This window comes from Trichosurus vulpecula, chromosome 7 (assembly GCF_011100635.1).
Source record: "Trichosurus vulpecula isolate mTriVul1 chromosome 7, mTriVul1.pri, whole genome shotgun sequence".
In the NCBI taxonomy this organism is placed as follows: Eukaryota; Metazoa; Chordata; class Mammalia; order Diprotodontia; family Phalangeridae; genus Trichosurus; species Trichosurus vulpecula.
The window spans coordinates 266,231,716-266,249,995 of record NC_050579.1 but is presented as its reverse complement, the minus strand read 5'-3'; the positions used below and the strand labels follow the sequence as shown (position 1 = coordinate 266,249,995).

At 44.0% G+C, this 18,280-nt stretch overlaps 1 protein-coding gene across 7 annotated transcripts; it reads right to left on the bottom strand.

The window, feature by feature from the left end:
• Positions 1-272: 272 nt before the first annotated feature.
• Positions 273-16,045, bottom strand: LOC118856732 (E3 ubiquitin-protein ligase TRIM39). 7 transcript variants are annotated; one of them, XM_036767186.1, is made up of 10 exons: positions 15,639-15,945; positions 14,850-14,933; positions 13,039-13,235; positions 8,844-10,894; positions 8,132-8,591; positions 6,795-6,890; positions 5,436-5,666; positions 2,961-2,983; positions 2,336-2,451; positions 273-1,830 (listed from the first exon to the last, which is right to left on the bottom strand). In XM_036767186.1, the coding sequence occupies exons 5-10, from the start codon at positions 8,582-8,584 to the stop codon at positions 1,283-1,285; spliced, it is 1,467 nt and encodes a 488-aa protein (XP_036623081.1). In that variant the 5' UTR covers positions 8,585-8,591; positions 8,844-10,894; positions 13,039-13,235; positions 14,850-14,933; positions 15,639-15,945; the 3' UTR covers positions 273-1,282. The 7 variants fall into 7 exon arrangements, with proteins under 7 accessions (XP_036623081.1, XP_036623078.1, XP_036623077.1 ...); XM_036767183.1 differs by lacking the exon at positions 8,844-10,894 and having other exon boundaries at positions 15,639-16,045; XM_036767182.1 differs by having other exon boundaries at positions 8,132-10,894.
• Between the last annotated feature and the right edge of the window lie 2,235 nt (positions 16,046-18,280).

The window sequence follows — 18,280 nt, the reverse complement described above, 5'->3', positions numbered from 1 at the left end:
GTAACGCTTTGGCAATATATTTGCCTTTGTTCTACTTTGGCCAGCCTTAGTTTGAACATAGTGGTAAGCAGGTACAATGGTAGTTAATAGGTTTAGGCAGAAGCTTGGGTTCAGGATTTAGAGACAGCTTGTAGGAAACCCCAGTTTATGACCTGATAATTGCAGCTGGACCCCACCCATCCTGTCAGCCCCAAATGTAGTGTGGATGGGTAAGGAAGAGAAATAAATGTTTCTAGTTCCATTAATGGCACAGTCAGTATTGAGACGGAGGGGACCTCAGAGATTATTTATCTAGTTCAACCACATCGTTTGACAGATAGGGTAACTGACCAGCTGGCCAAAGATCATAGAGCCACTAAATAACAGAACCAGGATTTGAAGCTGTCTCCTGAGCCCAAATCCAGTGCTTCCCCCCAACTTCCCCCCCCAATCACACTACCTTTGCACTCCAGTCCCAGCTATTCAAACCCTCAAGGCCAGGAGAAGCAGGAAAAATTCTTTCTCCATCTATAATTCCTGAGTCATCTAGAGTAATGTTTGCCATTTCTGGGCTCCAAACATGTCTCTGCCTCTACCCCTCACCAGCGGAGTGCCTGAGATAGGATGACTCCATGAAAACTGGAGGAGGTATAGCTTTTTCTTCCTCTCTACTGCACCTGGCTAGGATAAAGTGGCAACAAGAGGAGACTTATTTTCTATTCTTCCCTGTGGCTGGAACCTCTGGCTCCTCTCCAAACCCTTTTCTTTCCGACTTTGCCCCAGACCAACTTTAACACTCTTCTTCCCATGTGACTGACAATTCACCTTTATTTCATTCTAGGGATACAGAGATTATCCTGCTTCCCTCAAAGGAACAAAACTGTCCTGGGGCTCACCTGAAATGGGTGAACAGAGGCTTCGGGCTTCTCCGCACCTACTTCTGTTTTGGAGGGAAGGAGGCCCCCTAAAAGTCCTCTTGCAATGAGGAAACTGGTGGAGCACAGTGCAGGCAACCAAGACAGCCTCACCTTCAGTAAACCTCTCCCCATTCCTCTTCACATAACGGGAAAGGACCAGTCTCCAGGTGTGTGATCTTTGAGACTCTCTCTTCCAGGCCCAGTCTCTTTCCTAGGATAACCTTCCCTCCCACTACCTCACCTTCTCCAGGAGAATACAGGACATGAGCCCGATGGCAAGGAAACCTCTAGCAGCAGGACACAGGAGATTAAGAGACACAGTTCCAAATACCTGTCTCCCCTGTCACCATCATTACTTTAACATCCCACCCTGTTCCTTCCCATCATCATTCCCAATCTGTAGGAGGCCGGATGGTAAGAGGTGCAGCATTCTTTCGCCCTGCTCGGATACCTGGGTAGAAGAGTGGCCAGAGTTTTTCAGTGAAGGTATCAGTAAAAGTATAGATGTGGGAGCGGTCAGTGACATTGTAGAAAGACAGTGTGCCAGCCTCATAGTCCAGGAACACACCCACCCGCTTGGGTTTCACTTTTATGCAGAGAGGGGTGAAAGGTGAGGTCGTGGCTGCATATTTGTCCCCATTCCACAATCGCACCCTCCAGTATCCTGTCTCAGGCAGTGGAGTTAGCTCGCCTTTTCTGCTCACAGAGTCCTGGCACACACCTACTGCCCAGTGGGTTTTATCACCCACCTCCACCTCCCAGTAGTGACGACCTGAAGTGAAGCCCTCTGTGGCCAGGACACAGGGGTAAAAGGTAAAGCGCCGAGGTGTATCAGGCAAGTCCCGAAGCCGAGTTTCCACAAACTTGACACTTTTTCGGTCCTCTGATAGGACTAGGTTAGGGTGAGCTGTCTCTGGGTCCAGGATCACATCCGCTGCAGGAAGAGGCCAGAGTAAGGTAGAAGGTGGGAAGGATGCAATGGACCTAACTTTGTAAGGCCTATCTTCTCTAAGATCCCCCAATCACTATATTTGTTTGACTTTTAGTCCTTCATGTTCCATGATGGAGGGAGAATACTATTTTCATCCTAATCCCAATGTGTTCACTTACAATAAACTCTTGACTGTCCAAAAACTAATTGGCTAGGGGGTGATTAATTCAGGTTTTGGTCTTCTCCATTCTTTTGGTTCACTAAAATCTGCCCCAATGTGTTGAGAGGGGGAAGGGCAAAGACTGAGGGCCAGAAAGAGGGAAGTAGTGAGCTGGGAAGAAGAGAGGACAAGGCTGAGGGTATGAGAAAGAGAGAATAAGGGGAGACTGGAGTCCAGTCAAGGGAGGTGGGTGGGTGAGGAAGGGTTGAGGAGGCAGAGGGGAAAGACCTAAGGAACCTCTCCTCCCTATATATTCTTGCAGCTAGTTCTCTTTTTGGCCCAACTCACCCATCAGCTGTTTAAGGATCTTCCTTAGGGCAAAGTACTGTCGGGGAAAGCTGCTGAAGTTCTTTTCCAGCTCAATGGAGACCGAGGTCACCTCCATGGTCTTCACCTTCTCACATCTGGGAGGGGGTGGGGTGGGAGTGGGGATAAGGGGCCAGATCAAGGAAATGCCCTAAGCAACTGGGCCACAGCTATCCAAGTCTTCAAAGAGAAGCTGTGATCTCCAGTTCTTCCCATTTCTTGCTCCCTAAACTGTAGTCAAGAATTCCTCTCCTGTTTGATTCTCTCCCTTAATCCAATCTGCTAAGGGGGGAAGGGTGGGAGGGGCAACATAGGGTCCCCAAATAACCTCTCCTTCCAGAGCTCTCTATAGGTCCCTTGGTACCCCTTCATTCCATCTCCTCTAGGTCCCATTCCAACTGGTAGATTGAGACAGGATTGAATTCTGTCATTGCTCAGTGTTTAGGGAAATATAAGCAATACACTGGGAGAAGAGGGTGCTGTCAAGGCCGTCCCAGTGACCTCGTGCCTCTTGGTGCTAGGGACCTTTCTCTCCCACACTAAGGCCCTGTCTGACCTTGATCTCCCCCACCACCACAGGCAGCTGGTCCAAGGAGTTGTCACTTACTTTTCCAGTGTGCTTTTGACATCCTGTAGGAGAGAAGGGAGCAGAATTAATTTTGTCTTTTATTGCCCTCCTATTGCTGCCCTGCCTTTAGCACATCCTAGCCCTGAGAGTCCTCCCCAAGGTTCCCGGGTATTGATCCAGTGTCTCCAGTGGGAGCAAAACATCCTAGAACTAGGAGGGACAAGGGGATGGAGCATATAAGTTTGGATGGGGCTCAGAGCCTCGCTTGATATGATCCCTTCTTTTATTTGGTTTGCGACTTCAAGTTCAACTTTGTTCCTTTAAAATGATGCTCAGAAATTATTTCCAAATTGCTTAATGTATGTTTGGCTGTGTTTTTCCACAAGGGGGAAGCAGCCTGGGATAGGCGATAGGAGGCTGGTACTGGAGTCAAGAAGATCTGAGTTCAGGTCCTATATCAGAAGCCCATGAGCTGTGTGACCACCATGAATTTCAGTATCCAGGCAATTAAGACACAGAGTGAGTGTGATATGCACCAGAGGAATGAGTTTCTACACCACATGGATGACAGACTCAGGACCTAAAAAGATCCTGGCAGGCAAGAGCAGCACTAGGATGAATCTACTAAGATGAAGTCAACAGGAATAAATGTGAAGTTTTACCCTTAGGATTAGAACCCCCAACTTCACAAGTATATGATGGGGGAAGGAGTAATGATTAGACAGCAGTTTGTCTGAAAAAGGTCTAGGGGTTTTAGTGGACTGACAGCTCTCTACGGATCAGCAGGGTGTAGTCCATGAAGCAAAAATGACTTTAGGCTGCATTCAGGCACAGCTTCCTGGAATATGGAGGCCCGTTTACCCTGGTCAAACCTCACTGGGACTATTCTGCTCAGTTCTGGGCACCATAGTTTAAGGACATGGATAAGATGGGGAGAATCTGAAGGGTGGCAACTGGGATGGGAAGAACCTTGAGTCCACATCATCTAAAGATTGCCTAAAGGAATGGGGATGTTTAATCTAGAGATGTGACTTGGGAGAACACAACAGCTGTGTTTAAATGTTTAAAAAGCTGCCATACCTCATAAAGAGGCAAATTTAGTCTTAATGTCAGGAAAAACATCCTAACAATTAGATGTGTCTAAAAGTGGAGTGGGCTGTCTCGTGTGTGTGTGTGTGTGTGTGTGGTGGGGGGGGGCCATGAGGAGGAGGGGGAGGAGCTCCCTCTTCTTGGAGGGCCTTCAAAGACACGCTGGATATCAATCTCTCATTATATGGGATTCCTTTCAGGTCTAGGTTGGACTATGTAGCTACTCCGATCCCTATTAACCCTAAAAATTCTGTGAGTCTGAGTTTTCTATACTGACATAATTGTACAGGTCTGAACCTACTCATCCCCCACAACAACAGCCAAACTGGGAATTCTCTGAAGACAAGGATCTCAGCCTCTCAGATCTTTTTTGTCTTCCAAGCATAGGCATTTAATACAAGCTTAGTGAGCAGCGGATGGTGAAAGAATGAATCATAAGGCAAGTAGCAATTTTAGACACCCTCTATTGTCATTTAGGATCATGATATTTTAAAGCTGGAATGGAACTAAGAGATTATCTAGTTGAACACCTTCATATCTACAGATGAAAAAACTGAGTCCCTGAGAGGCGCAAGTGATTTGCTGAAGATAGGAAAGATAGAAGATGGCAGGCCCAGGAATTTGAATCTAGGTTTTCAGCCTCTGGTTTCTGGGCCCTTCACATTACACTGGACCTTACTATTTCATGAGCATGTAACCATATAGAAAGTCCTGAGTTTTGGTGGGTATAAAAGAGCAAGACAGCCTCTGCCCTTATGGAGCTCTCAAGCAAATGAGGATGACAGAACACTAATACTTAAAAAGAATATGACAACGATTAAAGTAGTATCTGTGAATGAATAATACATACTTGTTAATTCTCATTACAGTAATGTTATTTAAAAAGGGACACAAACATTTCCTATAACCCTTGTTAACCGTGCTTAATAGAACTGTTTTCAGAAGCATCACTTTATATATAATTGATTAAAAAATCCTCTAAGACTCATTAAAGCAAATGTATAAAGACCTGTGAAGGCTTTCTGAATCTAGTTCTGGGTAAAAGCAACTTGTACTGATAAAGCACTTTAAAGTTTCATAAAAGGGTGCTTTCTTTACAATAACCCTTTGAGATAAGTAGGTAGTTTAAACATATCATTCCCCATTTTACAAATGAATGCTCAGAGAGCTTAAGCTTCTGGCCCAAGGTCACACAGCCCTGTGCTAAGTCAGGATCTGAAATCAGGTTTCCTCACTCCACCAAAGCAAGAAAATTTGAAAGCCTGGAGAGGGTGAGCAGGGCAAAAAAGCCAAGACTAGAACCATTCTCAAAACCCAATCCAATGCTCCACTATGCTAAGCTATCCTAGGTGCAGAGTTATTTACAGGGTCTGATCTTAGATGTGTAGAAAGCTGGAGGTGAGGAGAGTGAAGAGGAAGTCACACCTTGAGCATCTCGAAACCTGACTGTAGGCACTTGCCCTCTATCTCAGCAGCGAGGCGGGCAAGGTCTCGACGTTGCTCCCCAAGCTGGGCAGCATTTTCCCGAAGCCTCTGCAGGATGTCTTGCTCCTCCTCCTCCAGTCGAGACAGTAGAAGCTGCTGCTCTTCTTCTAGCCTTCGATGTAATTCCTCAAACTCCCCTGCAATTTGCTGTCGCCTACTCTCCACTCGACGCTGAGAAAAGAGAAGGATATGTGTCAATCGGGCCAAGTGGGAATTCTGTAGCTCAACCCCCAAGCCACCACTTAAATGAATTAACACAGGTTAAATCCCATTATAAGGAACTGAAGGATACCCATTTTCATGATACAATTTCTTTTGGAATGAGTACATTGCAGGAAATAATATTCCAAGCTTAGAGAGGCTGAGTTCTACTAGCCTTTGTGTAGGCAGTTGGTAGGGTTATGAGTTAGCAATTGGAAAAAAAAAAGTGCTCAAAACACAGCAAGAGAAAAGGGGAAAACCCCCAAAGCAAATTTTCATTCACTTTCAAGGAGGTGGCATGCACACACCTTCACCCCATCCCTTCACTCCTCCAAGTTCCTATATCTTTCTGAGTCTGCTGTTTGGTTTTGCAGGGTTGTTTGAGAATTTGGGATGTTTGAAGAAGGGAGTTGCTTGAATTCCTCTGCTTAATTTTCCACTCTTCTTCCCCTTTACACTTTTACAGTATATTAGCAAGTGAGATGTTCTCTGTAAGTATAGTTGAGAAATATTTTGCAAACAACACACAATTAAAACTTCTTAGAATAGAGTGACAGACTAAAGGAGATATTAGCTTTAGTGGATTAGTGGTAAGGGGGTGCTGAACATCTGAACAGATAAATACAATTTGTGATTTTTAACAACTGATTTTCTTGATTTAAGTTTTGAAAATTTAACTGGATTCATTAAAAAAGTTCATTATAATATTTTAGAATGAAAACCTACAGAAAGTAGTTTTAATGTAATATATTTAAGTTAAAAGGTATCATGATACTGGCTATAATAAGTTTCAAGGCTAAAGGCTCTGCTGTTAGTCACCTTAAATCATTTTTTCAAGACAGCTGGGCCATTACTTGTGCATTGCACATAGTAGGTGCTTATGGATATTCATTCATTGCATTAATAAATTGGGTTTAACAAATTGTAAAAGCTAAATATACAGTTCTTTGTGGAAATATTTTTTATCATGATAAAAGTTTTTATTTTCATGGTATTCTTGTAATGGGATTTGACCTGTAGTAGCTTTTCGTTATGTCTATAAAGATCATACCCACAGCACAACTCTGGTTAAACTCTCTCCCTCCCGAGTGTTTTCACCTTGAGTTCTCCAGGTTTCTTCTCTTCAGATGACTTGCACTGGGTGATCTCCTGCAGTTTCTGCTCCAGAGGCTCCAGACATTTTTGCAGCTTCTCCTGAGATGAAGGGATTGTGAAAGGTGACGGGGGCTGGCTGTCACCATCGCCTGCCCAATCCTTCAAACTCACTTGTCTTCTTTGCTGCTTTTCTCAGTTCAACCACTTTATTTCATAACTCTTGAACACTTACTCAGCATCCCACCACCAACCTGAGCCTAAACACAGGTCATACCACAGGTTATACCCTATCTTCTATTTAACAAATCTCACTTATCTAATTGCTGCCCCAAACTCAAAGTTCACCACCAACCTTGTCATCTCCTCCTATTCAACCAGATGGTTGTTAGGATTCACCAGCCACTACCAATTTTCAATATTTCCCCTGCCCTCTCCCTCCTAAACCCCCCAATTTTCACTCAAGGAATATACTCCCTTTCCATCTGTCCACTCAACTTATTGTCCATCTGTTTGTCTATTGTCAAATATAGTCATTAGACATATGGATTTAACTCAAATATTGTATCTAAGTTAGTAATACAAATAATTAAGCAAAGTAGGTGATAAAAATATAGTGCTTATATATTATTCTCTATTTACTACTAAACATCTCCTTTTGCAGCCCAGAAGGAAACCTTGTAATTTAAATAAACTCTCCCTTTCAATTGTAGAAAAGTATGTGAACATCAAAAGAAATTCAACTTGATGCTGGTGCTGCATTAGTCTAAAAGGTATGAAGCTACTTCTCCCCAGCCTCAAGGGGGAGAGAGGGGGAGAGGGGGAGAGAAGGAGATGGGGAGAGAGGGAGAGGGAATGAGTGTGAGAGAGAGAGAGAGAGAGAGAGAGAGAGAGAGAGAGAGAGTGTGTGTGTGTGTGTGTGTGTGTGTGGTAGGGGATAAAGGATGGGGAGGAAGGGAGAAGGTGAAGGCCAGATCACTGTCCATCTTCTCCCAGTCAGGACTTCTCAAAATGATGTCACTTATTTGTGCAAAATACTGTAAATTCCCAGATCAGACACACCGATATTCACACATTAGGCCCCAAAATGTGCTGCAAAGTCAAAAATAAATGATTTTTGGATAATCCTCACCACTGTTTGCTTCCATTCGCGTGGATAATTGAGTTGACTGGACGTACTGAGCGCCCCCTGTGTGTGTAGCTCTGGGAGGTTTACAGAATGTGGACCAGATGCAGTCTCGCCCTCAAGGAGCTTACAATCCTCTACCCAATGGAGTCTCCCATCCTCCGCTGTTCCTCCCTCTTTTTCTCCCCACGTCGGCATCACGCATCGGGTTCCCCACCTTGTACTCCTGTGCAGCGTCATCCAGTGGCACGATGGTGTGAGCCCGGTGGGCGTGGGAGATCTCGCACACCAAGCACACGGGTTCCTGGTCCTCACAGCAAAAGAGGTTAAGGGCTTCATGGTGCTGGGGGCAGAGACTCTCATCTCGGGTCTTCCGCTTGACAGCTTGTAGCTGTTTGGCGATTTCCACCATGTTGCCCAGTTGCCTATTGGGCCGGAGACTACGATAACGTGATGTCTTGCGGCAAACAGGGCAGGGGAAGTCTCTTTCCAGTTCCTCCCACCAACGGGTAATGCAAGCCCGGCAGAAATTGTGCCCACATTCAATGATAACAGGCTCCTTCAGGTACTCCAGGCACACTGAACAGCTTGCCTCTACCTGTAAGTTCTCCAGGGCTGTAGCTGCTGAGGCCGCTGAGGCCCCTGCCTCAATCAGGCCTGTTTCTGCCATTATTCACCTTATAGCAGGGAAGAAAAGGAAAGAAGGTGGATTTAGTTTCAATTCTTGGTACCCTAGTCCAACAAATATTCTCATCCTTATCCCTGATCCCAATATTCCTGTATAACCCTAGGTCTGGATGCCACTAGGTATTCTCATCCAGGTGTTTTCTATATTACCTTTCCCTGGCCTAAACCTTCCATCCCATACCTTTTTGAAAGCATATTTACCACAGTCTTTATTTCATTCACCCTGCTCTCAAGCTCTGTACCTTGTATTATGTTTTCCTGCTCTGTTTCTTTGGCACATTCCCTCTTCTGTTCTTGGGTTCTTCTATAGATCCCCATTCTCCTCCCACCTCTACATCCCACTGTGCTGGGCAGTAGAAGGGATACAGAGTTTAGATAAGATAGTCCCCTGCTTTCATAGAACTTTTCTCCTTTGATTCTCCGTGAGGTATGCAGGACATATAGACATCCCCAGCACAATGGTCTGCATACTGAAAGACTATAAATAAACATTACACAAATGCAAAGTATTAGTATACACTGTATCTAAATAAAATAGTCCTGTAAAAAAAAATGTGGTAAAAAATCTTTTTGAAGAAAATCAAGTGGCTAGCTACTCTTTCCACATATTCCTAGTCTGACACAGGTCCCATGCAGATATAGCAGGTACTTCGGAAAACATAAAGCACTGCACAAAAGACAAGGTACGATAATTATCTCATATCCCACACCTTTGCATTTAAGTTATCCCAAAATGAAACATAGCAAATAGGATCATATATTTTTAGAGTTGGAAGGGGCCTGTAGAGAACATCTAGTCTAATTCCCTCATTTACAGATCAGGAAAGTGAAGTGCAGGTGTTAAATGACTTGCCTGAGTTCATGTAAGTGATCCTGCAGCGACATAAAACTGACTAAAAGGGCTATCTTTGCTTTGGATAACACAGTTCCACTTAATAAACATACCTCATTCTGTTCACTAGGATGTTCGCACAATACTTTTAAAAATGAAACTTGACCAGGCCTAGTAATTTTGATGGTATTCCAAGTGAGCACCATTCTGATAGCAAATTATTAAGGTTTATTACTCTGAGTATGCTCCCCGTCTTCCCACCCTTTCACAAGTTCCTGTTTATTAACACTCCTTTACAAAATTCTATCCCCTCCTCAAGTCAGCTGATAAATTACCAAAGTGCATCAATTTGAATCCAACCAATCAACATAACTAAGAAAAGTAGTCAACTCTAAGGTATGGGATACCTCTGCTTATTACACAGACACTTATTTCAAGCAGTGGGTTCCAACCTGTAGAGCAGAGCTAAGGCAAATGATCCATATTTCATTACATGACTTAGTATAATAAGTAAGCAAACATACCTTCTGGAGGCTCAATATATTATGCATTTATTTTCAAATCTATGTGGATGGATAAAATACAAATTCATTTTAAAGTGTTAATAAATTCGTAGCATCCTTATGTTCTCAATCAATAGATAATAGTACAATTGTCATCTTATTAAGATTCTAGAATTTTCCCCCCCTTAAAATGAAAGCTTCATCGGAATACTAGGAAAGGTTGGAAGCCACTGAAGCTTGTCTGTCAAAAATCATCCCTCCAACGCCCTTCTCAACTTTATAGCCAAGCAAAATTCCTGTTAATTAGATTATTGATTGAAGTTCACTATTACATTATGACTTAGTTCCCAAAACGGAAACCTCCTTGTTATTTTTGACTCTCCTCTCTTCCTTCACTCCTCATTCATAAAGTTACCAAGTCTTGTCATTTTTCTTCTGAAATAGCTTTGCTATTTGCCCTTTCTTTAGCCCCACTGCCCCCACCCAATAGGCCCTTATTGCTATGCCTTCTTCACTCCTCTGAAAATGCCACCACCTCGGTGTGGGCCTCATCCCCTCACATCTGGACTATTAAACAGACTGCTGGTTGGTCTTCCAGCCTCAAGTCTCTCCCTACTCCAGGCCATCTTCTACTCACCTGTAAAAATGAACTTCCTATAAAATTCAAGTCTGACCCATCTCACCGCCCTTCTCCCCCCATTCAATAAACTCTAGTAGCTCCAAGGTAAAATTATAAAATCCTCTGTTGGGTAAGCCCTTCATATAACTTGGGCCCTTTTTACCTTTCTAGTTGTCTTATATTTTATTCCCCTCCATATACCCTACGATCCAAGGACATACCAGCTCCCTTGTAGTTCCTCCACGACACTCCATCTTCTGACTCTGAATTTTTTCACTGGCTGTCCACCTGGATGCTCTCCTCCTGGCTTCCTTCAAGTTTCATTTACAATGCCATGTTCTGTAAGAAGCCATTCCTGGTCTTGCTAAATGCTAGAGTCTTTCCTATGTCACTGATAACCTCTGCACTCTTCTGACCTCAAACGGCATTGCTGGACTCAGGGGAGCCAGACAGGGTCAAGACCTTGGATAATTCAATTAATCTAAGACTGTTTCCTCATCTGGAAAAAAGTTAATTTCGCTAATTATCTCACAGGGTTGTTGTGAAGAAAGTTCTTTATAAATCTTGACGCCCGATGTAAGAATTTATTGTTAATATTACATACCCCCTACTAGGTTGAAAACTCTGAGAGTAGTGGTCAAATATTGCTTAAACTTGAATCTCTTCTAGCACCTACCTAATATAATGTCCAACACACACAGTAAGGCTTAGTTTTAGGTCAAGTTTATGACACTGTAAAGTTGTATTGATGTGCTAGGAGCAATGCCGATAAGCTGGCTTGCAAAGGCAAGAAAACCATGTTTCCTACCTTGGACAAAACAATGGTTGCGGGCCTCTTGGCAAATCATTCAACCTCTCAGTGCCCAAGCAACTCCCTAAGACTAAGCTGCACAACAGCTGCAGCTCTGAACTAATAGGACTTGCTTCACCTGGAATCTCAGTATTCTTATACCTCCAAAATCAGAGGTCCCAACAAGGAAAGAAAAAATACAGGCACTGGAGCCCCTTATATAACTGGTGTCTAACAGCACAGTTATATGGGATTTGGAGCATAATTTTATTATTATAAATTAATCAGAGCCCACCCAATGAATCTGAGACATCTGAACTTCATTATGGCATGGTAACCTAGTGCTGAAGGGGTTGAGTGTGAAAAAGTTTAAGAAACCCTGACCTAGGGGGTCTTCAGATGTTAAATGAAGGAAGTACATTCTCTGAACAGCCAACCAAACTGCAAAGGCTTCTGGAAACAGACTGATAAGAGACTATGTCTGCTGAGATTTGCCCCATGGTCAGTGAAGCCCAGCTCCAGATTAGCAACAAGTGAGGAATTTCTGATCCAGAATAAAACATTGATTGTCTACTAAGAAATGGAAGTGTTCTGATTTTTATATTTTTCAGAATACCCTCAATGATGACATTATTAGTTCACTGAAGTATAGCAGTATACTACATAATTATATTTACTTTAATTGTGGGTCACGCATATAAATTATTTGATGACAGGTTCTGTAAGAAACAGAATATTGCAATTTCTGCTGCTTACAAACATGCTCAAATCTCCCCCATCCTTAAATCTCCATTAGACCCTATTCCATCTACTCAAGCTATCATGCATCCTCCTTTTCTCAGCCAGACTCCTGGAAAAAGCTATCTATACTGTTTCTAGTTGCTCTCCACTCACCTTTCAGCCTTATGCGATGTCTTTCCAAACCCATCACTTAACTAAAATTGACCTCTCCTGAATTACCAATGTTCCTCTTAAGGTATAAGTGAGTATTTCTTAGTCCTTGACTTTCTTGATCTTTCTGTAGCTTTTGAAACTATTGATCCTCCTAAATATTCTCTGGGTTTTTGTTACACTATACTACTGGTTCTTTTATTACCTGTATGACCATGCCTTCTCAATCTCCTTTGGTGTTTATTTAATCATATTTTGGCCCTGTGAGTCAAGACTCAAGGCTCTTGTATGGGGCCCTCTCTTTCTCACTTTATGCTCCTACTTGGTGACATCAACAGCTCCAGATCCCATGGGTTTAATTATCCATGCAGATGACTTGCAGAGCTATATATTAAGTCCCAGTCCCTCCTGAGATTATCAAAATATCGCCAATTGACATCTTACAGATAACAAAATTGAGGCTCATAAATTAAATGACTTGCTCATGGACACAATTAGTAACATATGAGATCTTAGGTCTCCTAAGTTCTACTACAGGTATCAGAAAGAGGATCTCAGAAGCTACATGTCCTCTTCTCCCCAGGACTTCAGATCTGTCTGCCCTACAGGGCTTCATACTCTTCATACTGGGCCTTCTAAGCATTATCGTTATCATCATCAATACTCAAAACTGCATAAATATTTCATTGAAATAACTTCAAAAAGGAGGTATATCTCCCCATCCAAATTCTATGACACATACAAAATGAACATTTTCCTCTCTACCCTAGGACACACCAAATTGTCAACTTCTACCACTCACCTGTAGCTACTATTTTTCCCCATCCTCCAACTTGTCCCAATCATTCTTCTCTCCTAGAGTTGCTCTTCATCTTTCTTCTAGGCCTATTCCTCACCAATTTTTTCATACACCTCCTCAGGGGTCATTCATCCCCCACTCTTTCACAGGACTTGAATTGGGATGAGGATGGAGGCCAGCCTGCTTCTTTTCAGGAAGGCCTAATAGATAAAGCCAGCAAAAAGTAACATGATGTTAAAAGGTGTGCACTTTGCCCTCTGTTCTGATTGAAATGATTCACAAAGTGCTCCATTGCTCTTTGAGTACATTTTGTCTTAACATGCTCCTGATACTGGGGGATCTATTCATCTTGGTGCACACATTTAAAGAGTTGCAAATATGTGGCACCCACATTTAACAGCACCAATAGTAATGCCTATTAGGCCCAAGGAAATCACCTTTGAAAACAAGAAAAGTTGTCAAACATACTCCCAATTAGTTAGCAGTGATTAGAGATTCTTCAACATGGATCACCCCAGCACATTCCAGAAGCACATTCTACTCCATTCCATCAAATCCATCAAAAAGTGTTTATTGTCTATTATGTGCTACTACAAATTGTGCTAAGCAGTAGGGATTTAAAAAAAGAAAAACCAGAAAATGTGATCTCTTTAATAATGCATTCTGCCTTTATTCTTCCCTACTTCAGGTCCAAATTCTGTAACTACCTAAAGTCCATACCTTATACCTAATTTATAGTTTACTGCCAAAAACTATCTACAAAGCTCTCTACTAAATACAATCCACTGGTCAAAATATCTTTCTTCCATTAGGTCAACAATAATGTAAACAAAATCCGCTAACAAATCATCTCAAAGTAGAGTGATTTTAATGATCAATCTTAGCCCTGTAAAAGAGATAGAGAAAACACCTCCATTCTCTCTCTAAAAAGCTGGGAGGCTATAGGAATGGAACATTGTACACCTCTTCAGAAGTGTCAGTAATTACATGCTTAATTGCTTTTCTTTGTTTCAAGGTAGGGTTTAGGGGGGAAAATAACTGACACAAAATTTTGGATCATAATATATACCAATAAAATTTGTTTAAAAAATATGCATCTTTAGTCCAATCTCTAATCAACAGAATAGTTTCATCCTTCCTGCCTATAAAAAATATAATGCTCAACCTATAACAAATCCTATGCTCACTTTTTACTTTCTTCTTGACCTACATGGGGAACTTGACACATCGTCTCTGTCCCCCCCCCTTTTTTAATGTCTATTTTTTTATGCCTAACACCAGGAAAACTCTCTATGCCCCAGAGACAGCAACAGACTTGTGTGACCAGAAAACAAACTAATGTCTAACATTACACCTTCTCCTGACTCGTTTTCTCTAGCTATTATTAGATCCTGGCTTCTTGGTTTTTTGGGGGGTGGGGTAAGGGAAAGGGAGTATAAGCAGTAGTATAGTTATCTCTCATTATACAGTAATGCATAATAAAACCTAGAAATAAAGGATGTTAAAGAAAAAGAAGCTGGGGTTCTTCCTACCTACCTGAGTTCATTAAGGTCCCCAATGGGGTAAACTAGCATTCATTCTTTTCATCCCCAGGACCTAACATGACATACTTGGGCTTAATAAGTATTTATTGATTTGCACTGTAGTTCTCTCTGAATGGGGAGGGTAAGTCAGCACAGGCCATTCCTGCGTCATTTTTTCCTCATCAACCAGGAGATGAATTAAGGTTTCACATTTTTCTACCCATAAGGAACCCAGCTCTAAGACCTTCTCTTGTGTTCATAAAACATCTAAAAGCTGAGAGGTTTACTCACCTGGGGAAGAGTTGTAGTCTCTGTAGCTTAGGAGCCAAGATTGAACAGGGCATTAGGATGGGAAAAGGGAAGGACCACCCAGCCCTGAAGGAAGAGAGGGAAAGAAGGAAAACGGTCAGATATTTGGAAGGAGAAGGGTCTATGGAGGGAGCCAAAGACAAAACTCTTTTCCTACAGATACTGACTGCGAATGGTGAAACAGATTCTCTTCCTCCTCTGAAAGTGTCAGTGGATGAAAGGCAAACTTTGTGGGAACCCCCATTCTGTTTCTCCCCATCTTTGGGGGGCCCTAACTTTATTATTCTTTTCTTCCAAGCACTGACCCCAACTCTGTCCCCAGAACACCTTTATTTCCTCTCTCCAGCTCTGCCTAACATGACTTTGCCGGGAGGGGTAAGGAAAACAAGGCCTCTGGCTGGCAGGAAAGGGGGTTGTGACGCCAAAAGGATGCACGAGCTGGGTATCTCGGACTGCTGTGATGCATTGGAGGATGTCTATGACATCACGAAGCTGGGTAAGCAGGAGGATGAGGAGGATCTTGAAGAAAGTACGGCAGAGGGGAGATAGTAAGGCAATGTGGCTAGACCACGCTGGACGCCCTGACATCACCAGGGCAGAGGTGACGTTGGCACCAGCCCCCCAAGCAGGAGGAGGAAGGCGATTGTTACGTGCTGGGGGTGGCAGTGACGTAGTAACAGGGCGCGGGGACGCTGGAACGCAGAGCTGGAGCTGCCCAGGGAGAAAAGGGTAGCAGAAGTCGGAGGGGGGGGGGAAGGTATTCCCACTTACCTCCCCCAGGTCCAGATCCGGGGGTCCGGGGGACCGGAGCCGCCGAGGCCACTGCCTCCTCCTCCAGCCCCCGAAAGATACACACAATACACACCGGAAGCGGAATCTACGCTCCACGAGTCCCACCCCGGGCTGAAGCCTCGGTGCCCACAGCCAGCTGGGGGGAGGAGCCCGTGATGCCATCGCCAACACGCCGTGGATGTAAACTGGGCTCAACCCCGATCAGCTGGGGCGAGAAGGAATTAAGGAAAAGCGGGTTTGGGCCGTCGCGTTCTACGCGCCCAATGGACCCGCGAGGCCATAGCGAAAAGGGCGGAAGGAGGGGGCGTTGGGGACGCGCGCCTGCGCACAGGCCACAGGAGCTGGTGAAATCTCCGAGAAGGGCGGGTGGTGGCCAGGGTGGGTGGGGCCCCGGAGCGCAGGCGCCCCGGAGCTAGCTGAGGCCACAGAGAAGCGGGCGCGGGCTAGAGTGGCCGTGGTGACGGGGTGTTCAGCCCAGGTGGCCTCGGGCGCCCTCTTCAGCCGGCCCGGGACCGGGGCGAGGTGAGTCTGGGTCTTCTGATGGGAAAGCTGAACGACCACACCCCTCCATACTCCCACGTTCTGGGCCTGGGAAACGAACCTAGAAAGAAGCTAGGGCAGGACCACCGGCGGTACGGTGGCCGGCCGTGCCCATTACTCCTCGGGCCCGTGGAGGGGGAAGGTTTACCAAAATCAACACTTCACTGGTCTGTCTGCAGCAAGAAGAGCGCTTTGTGAATGACCTACTCCTCCATAGCGTTCCCCCTTTATAGGAACAGATCGGTAAGAAGGCTCCCTCCCCTCTTCTATTAAAATATAGCTGGTAGGTAAACGTATTTTGAAGGCGGAGGAAAGAGGCGGCGTGGTGTCAGTGTAAAAAAAAAAAACCAAAACACCACGCACTTGAACTCTGAAGACCCCAGATCAGTTCCGGACCCTCACCTCCCCTTCACTAACGCCTCGTGTGAGTTTGAGCTCTTAGATGTTATCGAGCTTGCTACGGCTCTTCCACTTCTGTGGGTACGGGGGAAGTTTGCAGTCTTGGGAACTTGGGGCGCGGGGCAGCAAGGATTGGTTCTCCAGCAGTATACTTGACCCCACGTGGGAGAATTCACGGGACTGATATGCCCAGAAAGGTGTTGCGATTAAAGTTGTAAAGAATGATGACAACTATATCCTTAGATACCGATCGATGTGGTTCAGCTTAAGTTGAGAAAATTCCACAAGTTTTGCTAAGCTTCTCTGAAGAATTTTCAGAACGGAAGCCCAGCTCTCCTTAGTTTTGTACAGCATCTGCACCTGGACCTTTCACCTGAACTACTCTGCGACAGCCTTCCAATTGGTCCCCCTACCTCCAGTCTTTTCCTTTTTCAGTGCTTCCTTTACAGGGTGATCTTCCAGATACATAACCATAACAACCACGTCACTGCCTCTTTCTTGCTAGTCTTATTTTGTCCTTCAGACACTCCATTTCAGCCAAACTGGATTTCTCTCTGTTCCTCAAGACACCCAGCACTCACACTCTTCCTTGAATTCCACGCCCCGCCCCCCATACCTGAGATTATCTTTCACCACTTCTCTCCGCTATGAAATCCTCAACCCTCAAAGGCCAGATCACATGCACCCTCCTCCTAGAAGAAGCCTCTTCACATCTCTCTCCCCAATCGGGAGTGTGTTGCCACCATGGGCTAAAGTGAATATTTGACTGTTAAAGCAACAGCAGAATATATAGAAACAACTAAGTAGTTGGAGGCAACTAGGTAGCACAGTGTATAGTGCTTCACCTAGAGTTCAAATGCAGTCTCAGATACGCAGCTGTGTGACCCTGGGCAAGTCACTCAACCTTATTTGCCTCAGTTCCTCATCTGTAAAATGATGTGGAGAAAGAAATGGAAAAACACTCCAGGGATATCTTTGCCAAGAGGACCCCAAATGAGTGGGACAGATTGAACAACAAAGACTCAAAGTTGACATTTTATGTAGCACCCCTAAGGTCTGTAAAGCCTTTTACACAGATTATCTCATTTGAGCCTCATAACAAACCCCCTAAGAAACGTGATAAGCCCTGATTATGGCTACCTGAAATTTCCTCAGCTGGAACTGATTATTTTTCTTGGATCTCAGAGTGCTTGTCCTGGGGCTCTGCTTTATTCTCCTTTTACCTTACCTGTTTGTGCATCCATCACCCCATCCCCTCCCCCACAATACTGTAAATTCCTTGAGAGTAAGTTCTTTGTTGTTTTTCATGGATACACACACACACTACATATATATATATATATACACACACACACACACATATATATAGTTATATCTGTGGCTCTCTGTGTGTATATATAATGCATACACATTTCTTCATCTTAGAATCCTTGCTGTCTTTCAAGGTTTACCTTAGGTATCATGAACCTAAGATACCACAAAGGTTCAAACCTTTTAGGATCTCCCCGGTTGTTATACTTTCTCATCTCAGTTTATCTCCTACATGCTTGTTTGTATAAATACTGTATCTCCCAAGAAGCATGCAAGTATTGAGGGCAGGGAATATAGTTTTTGTTACAGTATCAATAGAGACTAGTATAGTACCTCGTAAGACAAATGTATTAACTAAATGTTTGTTGTAC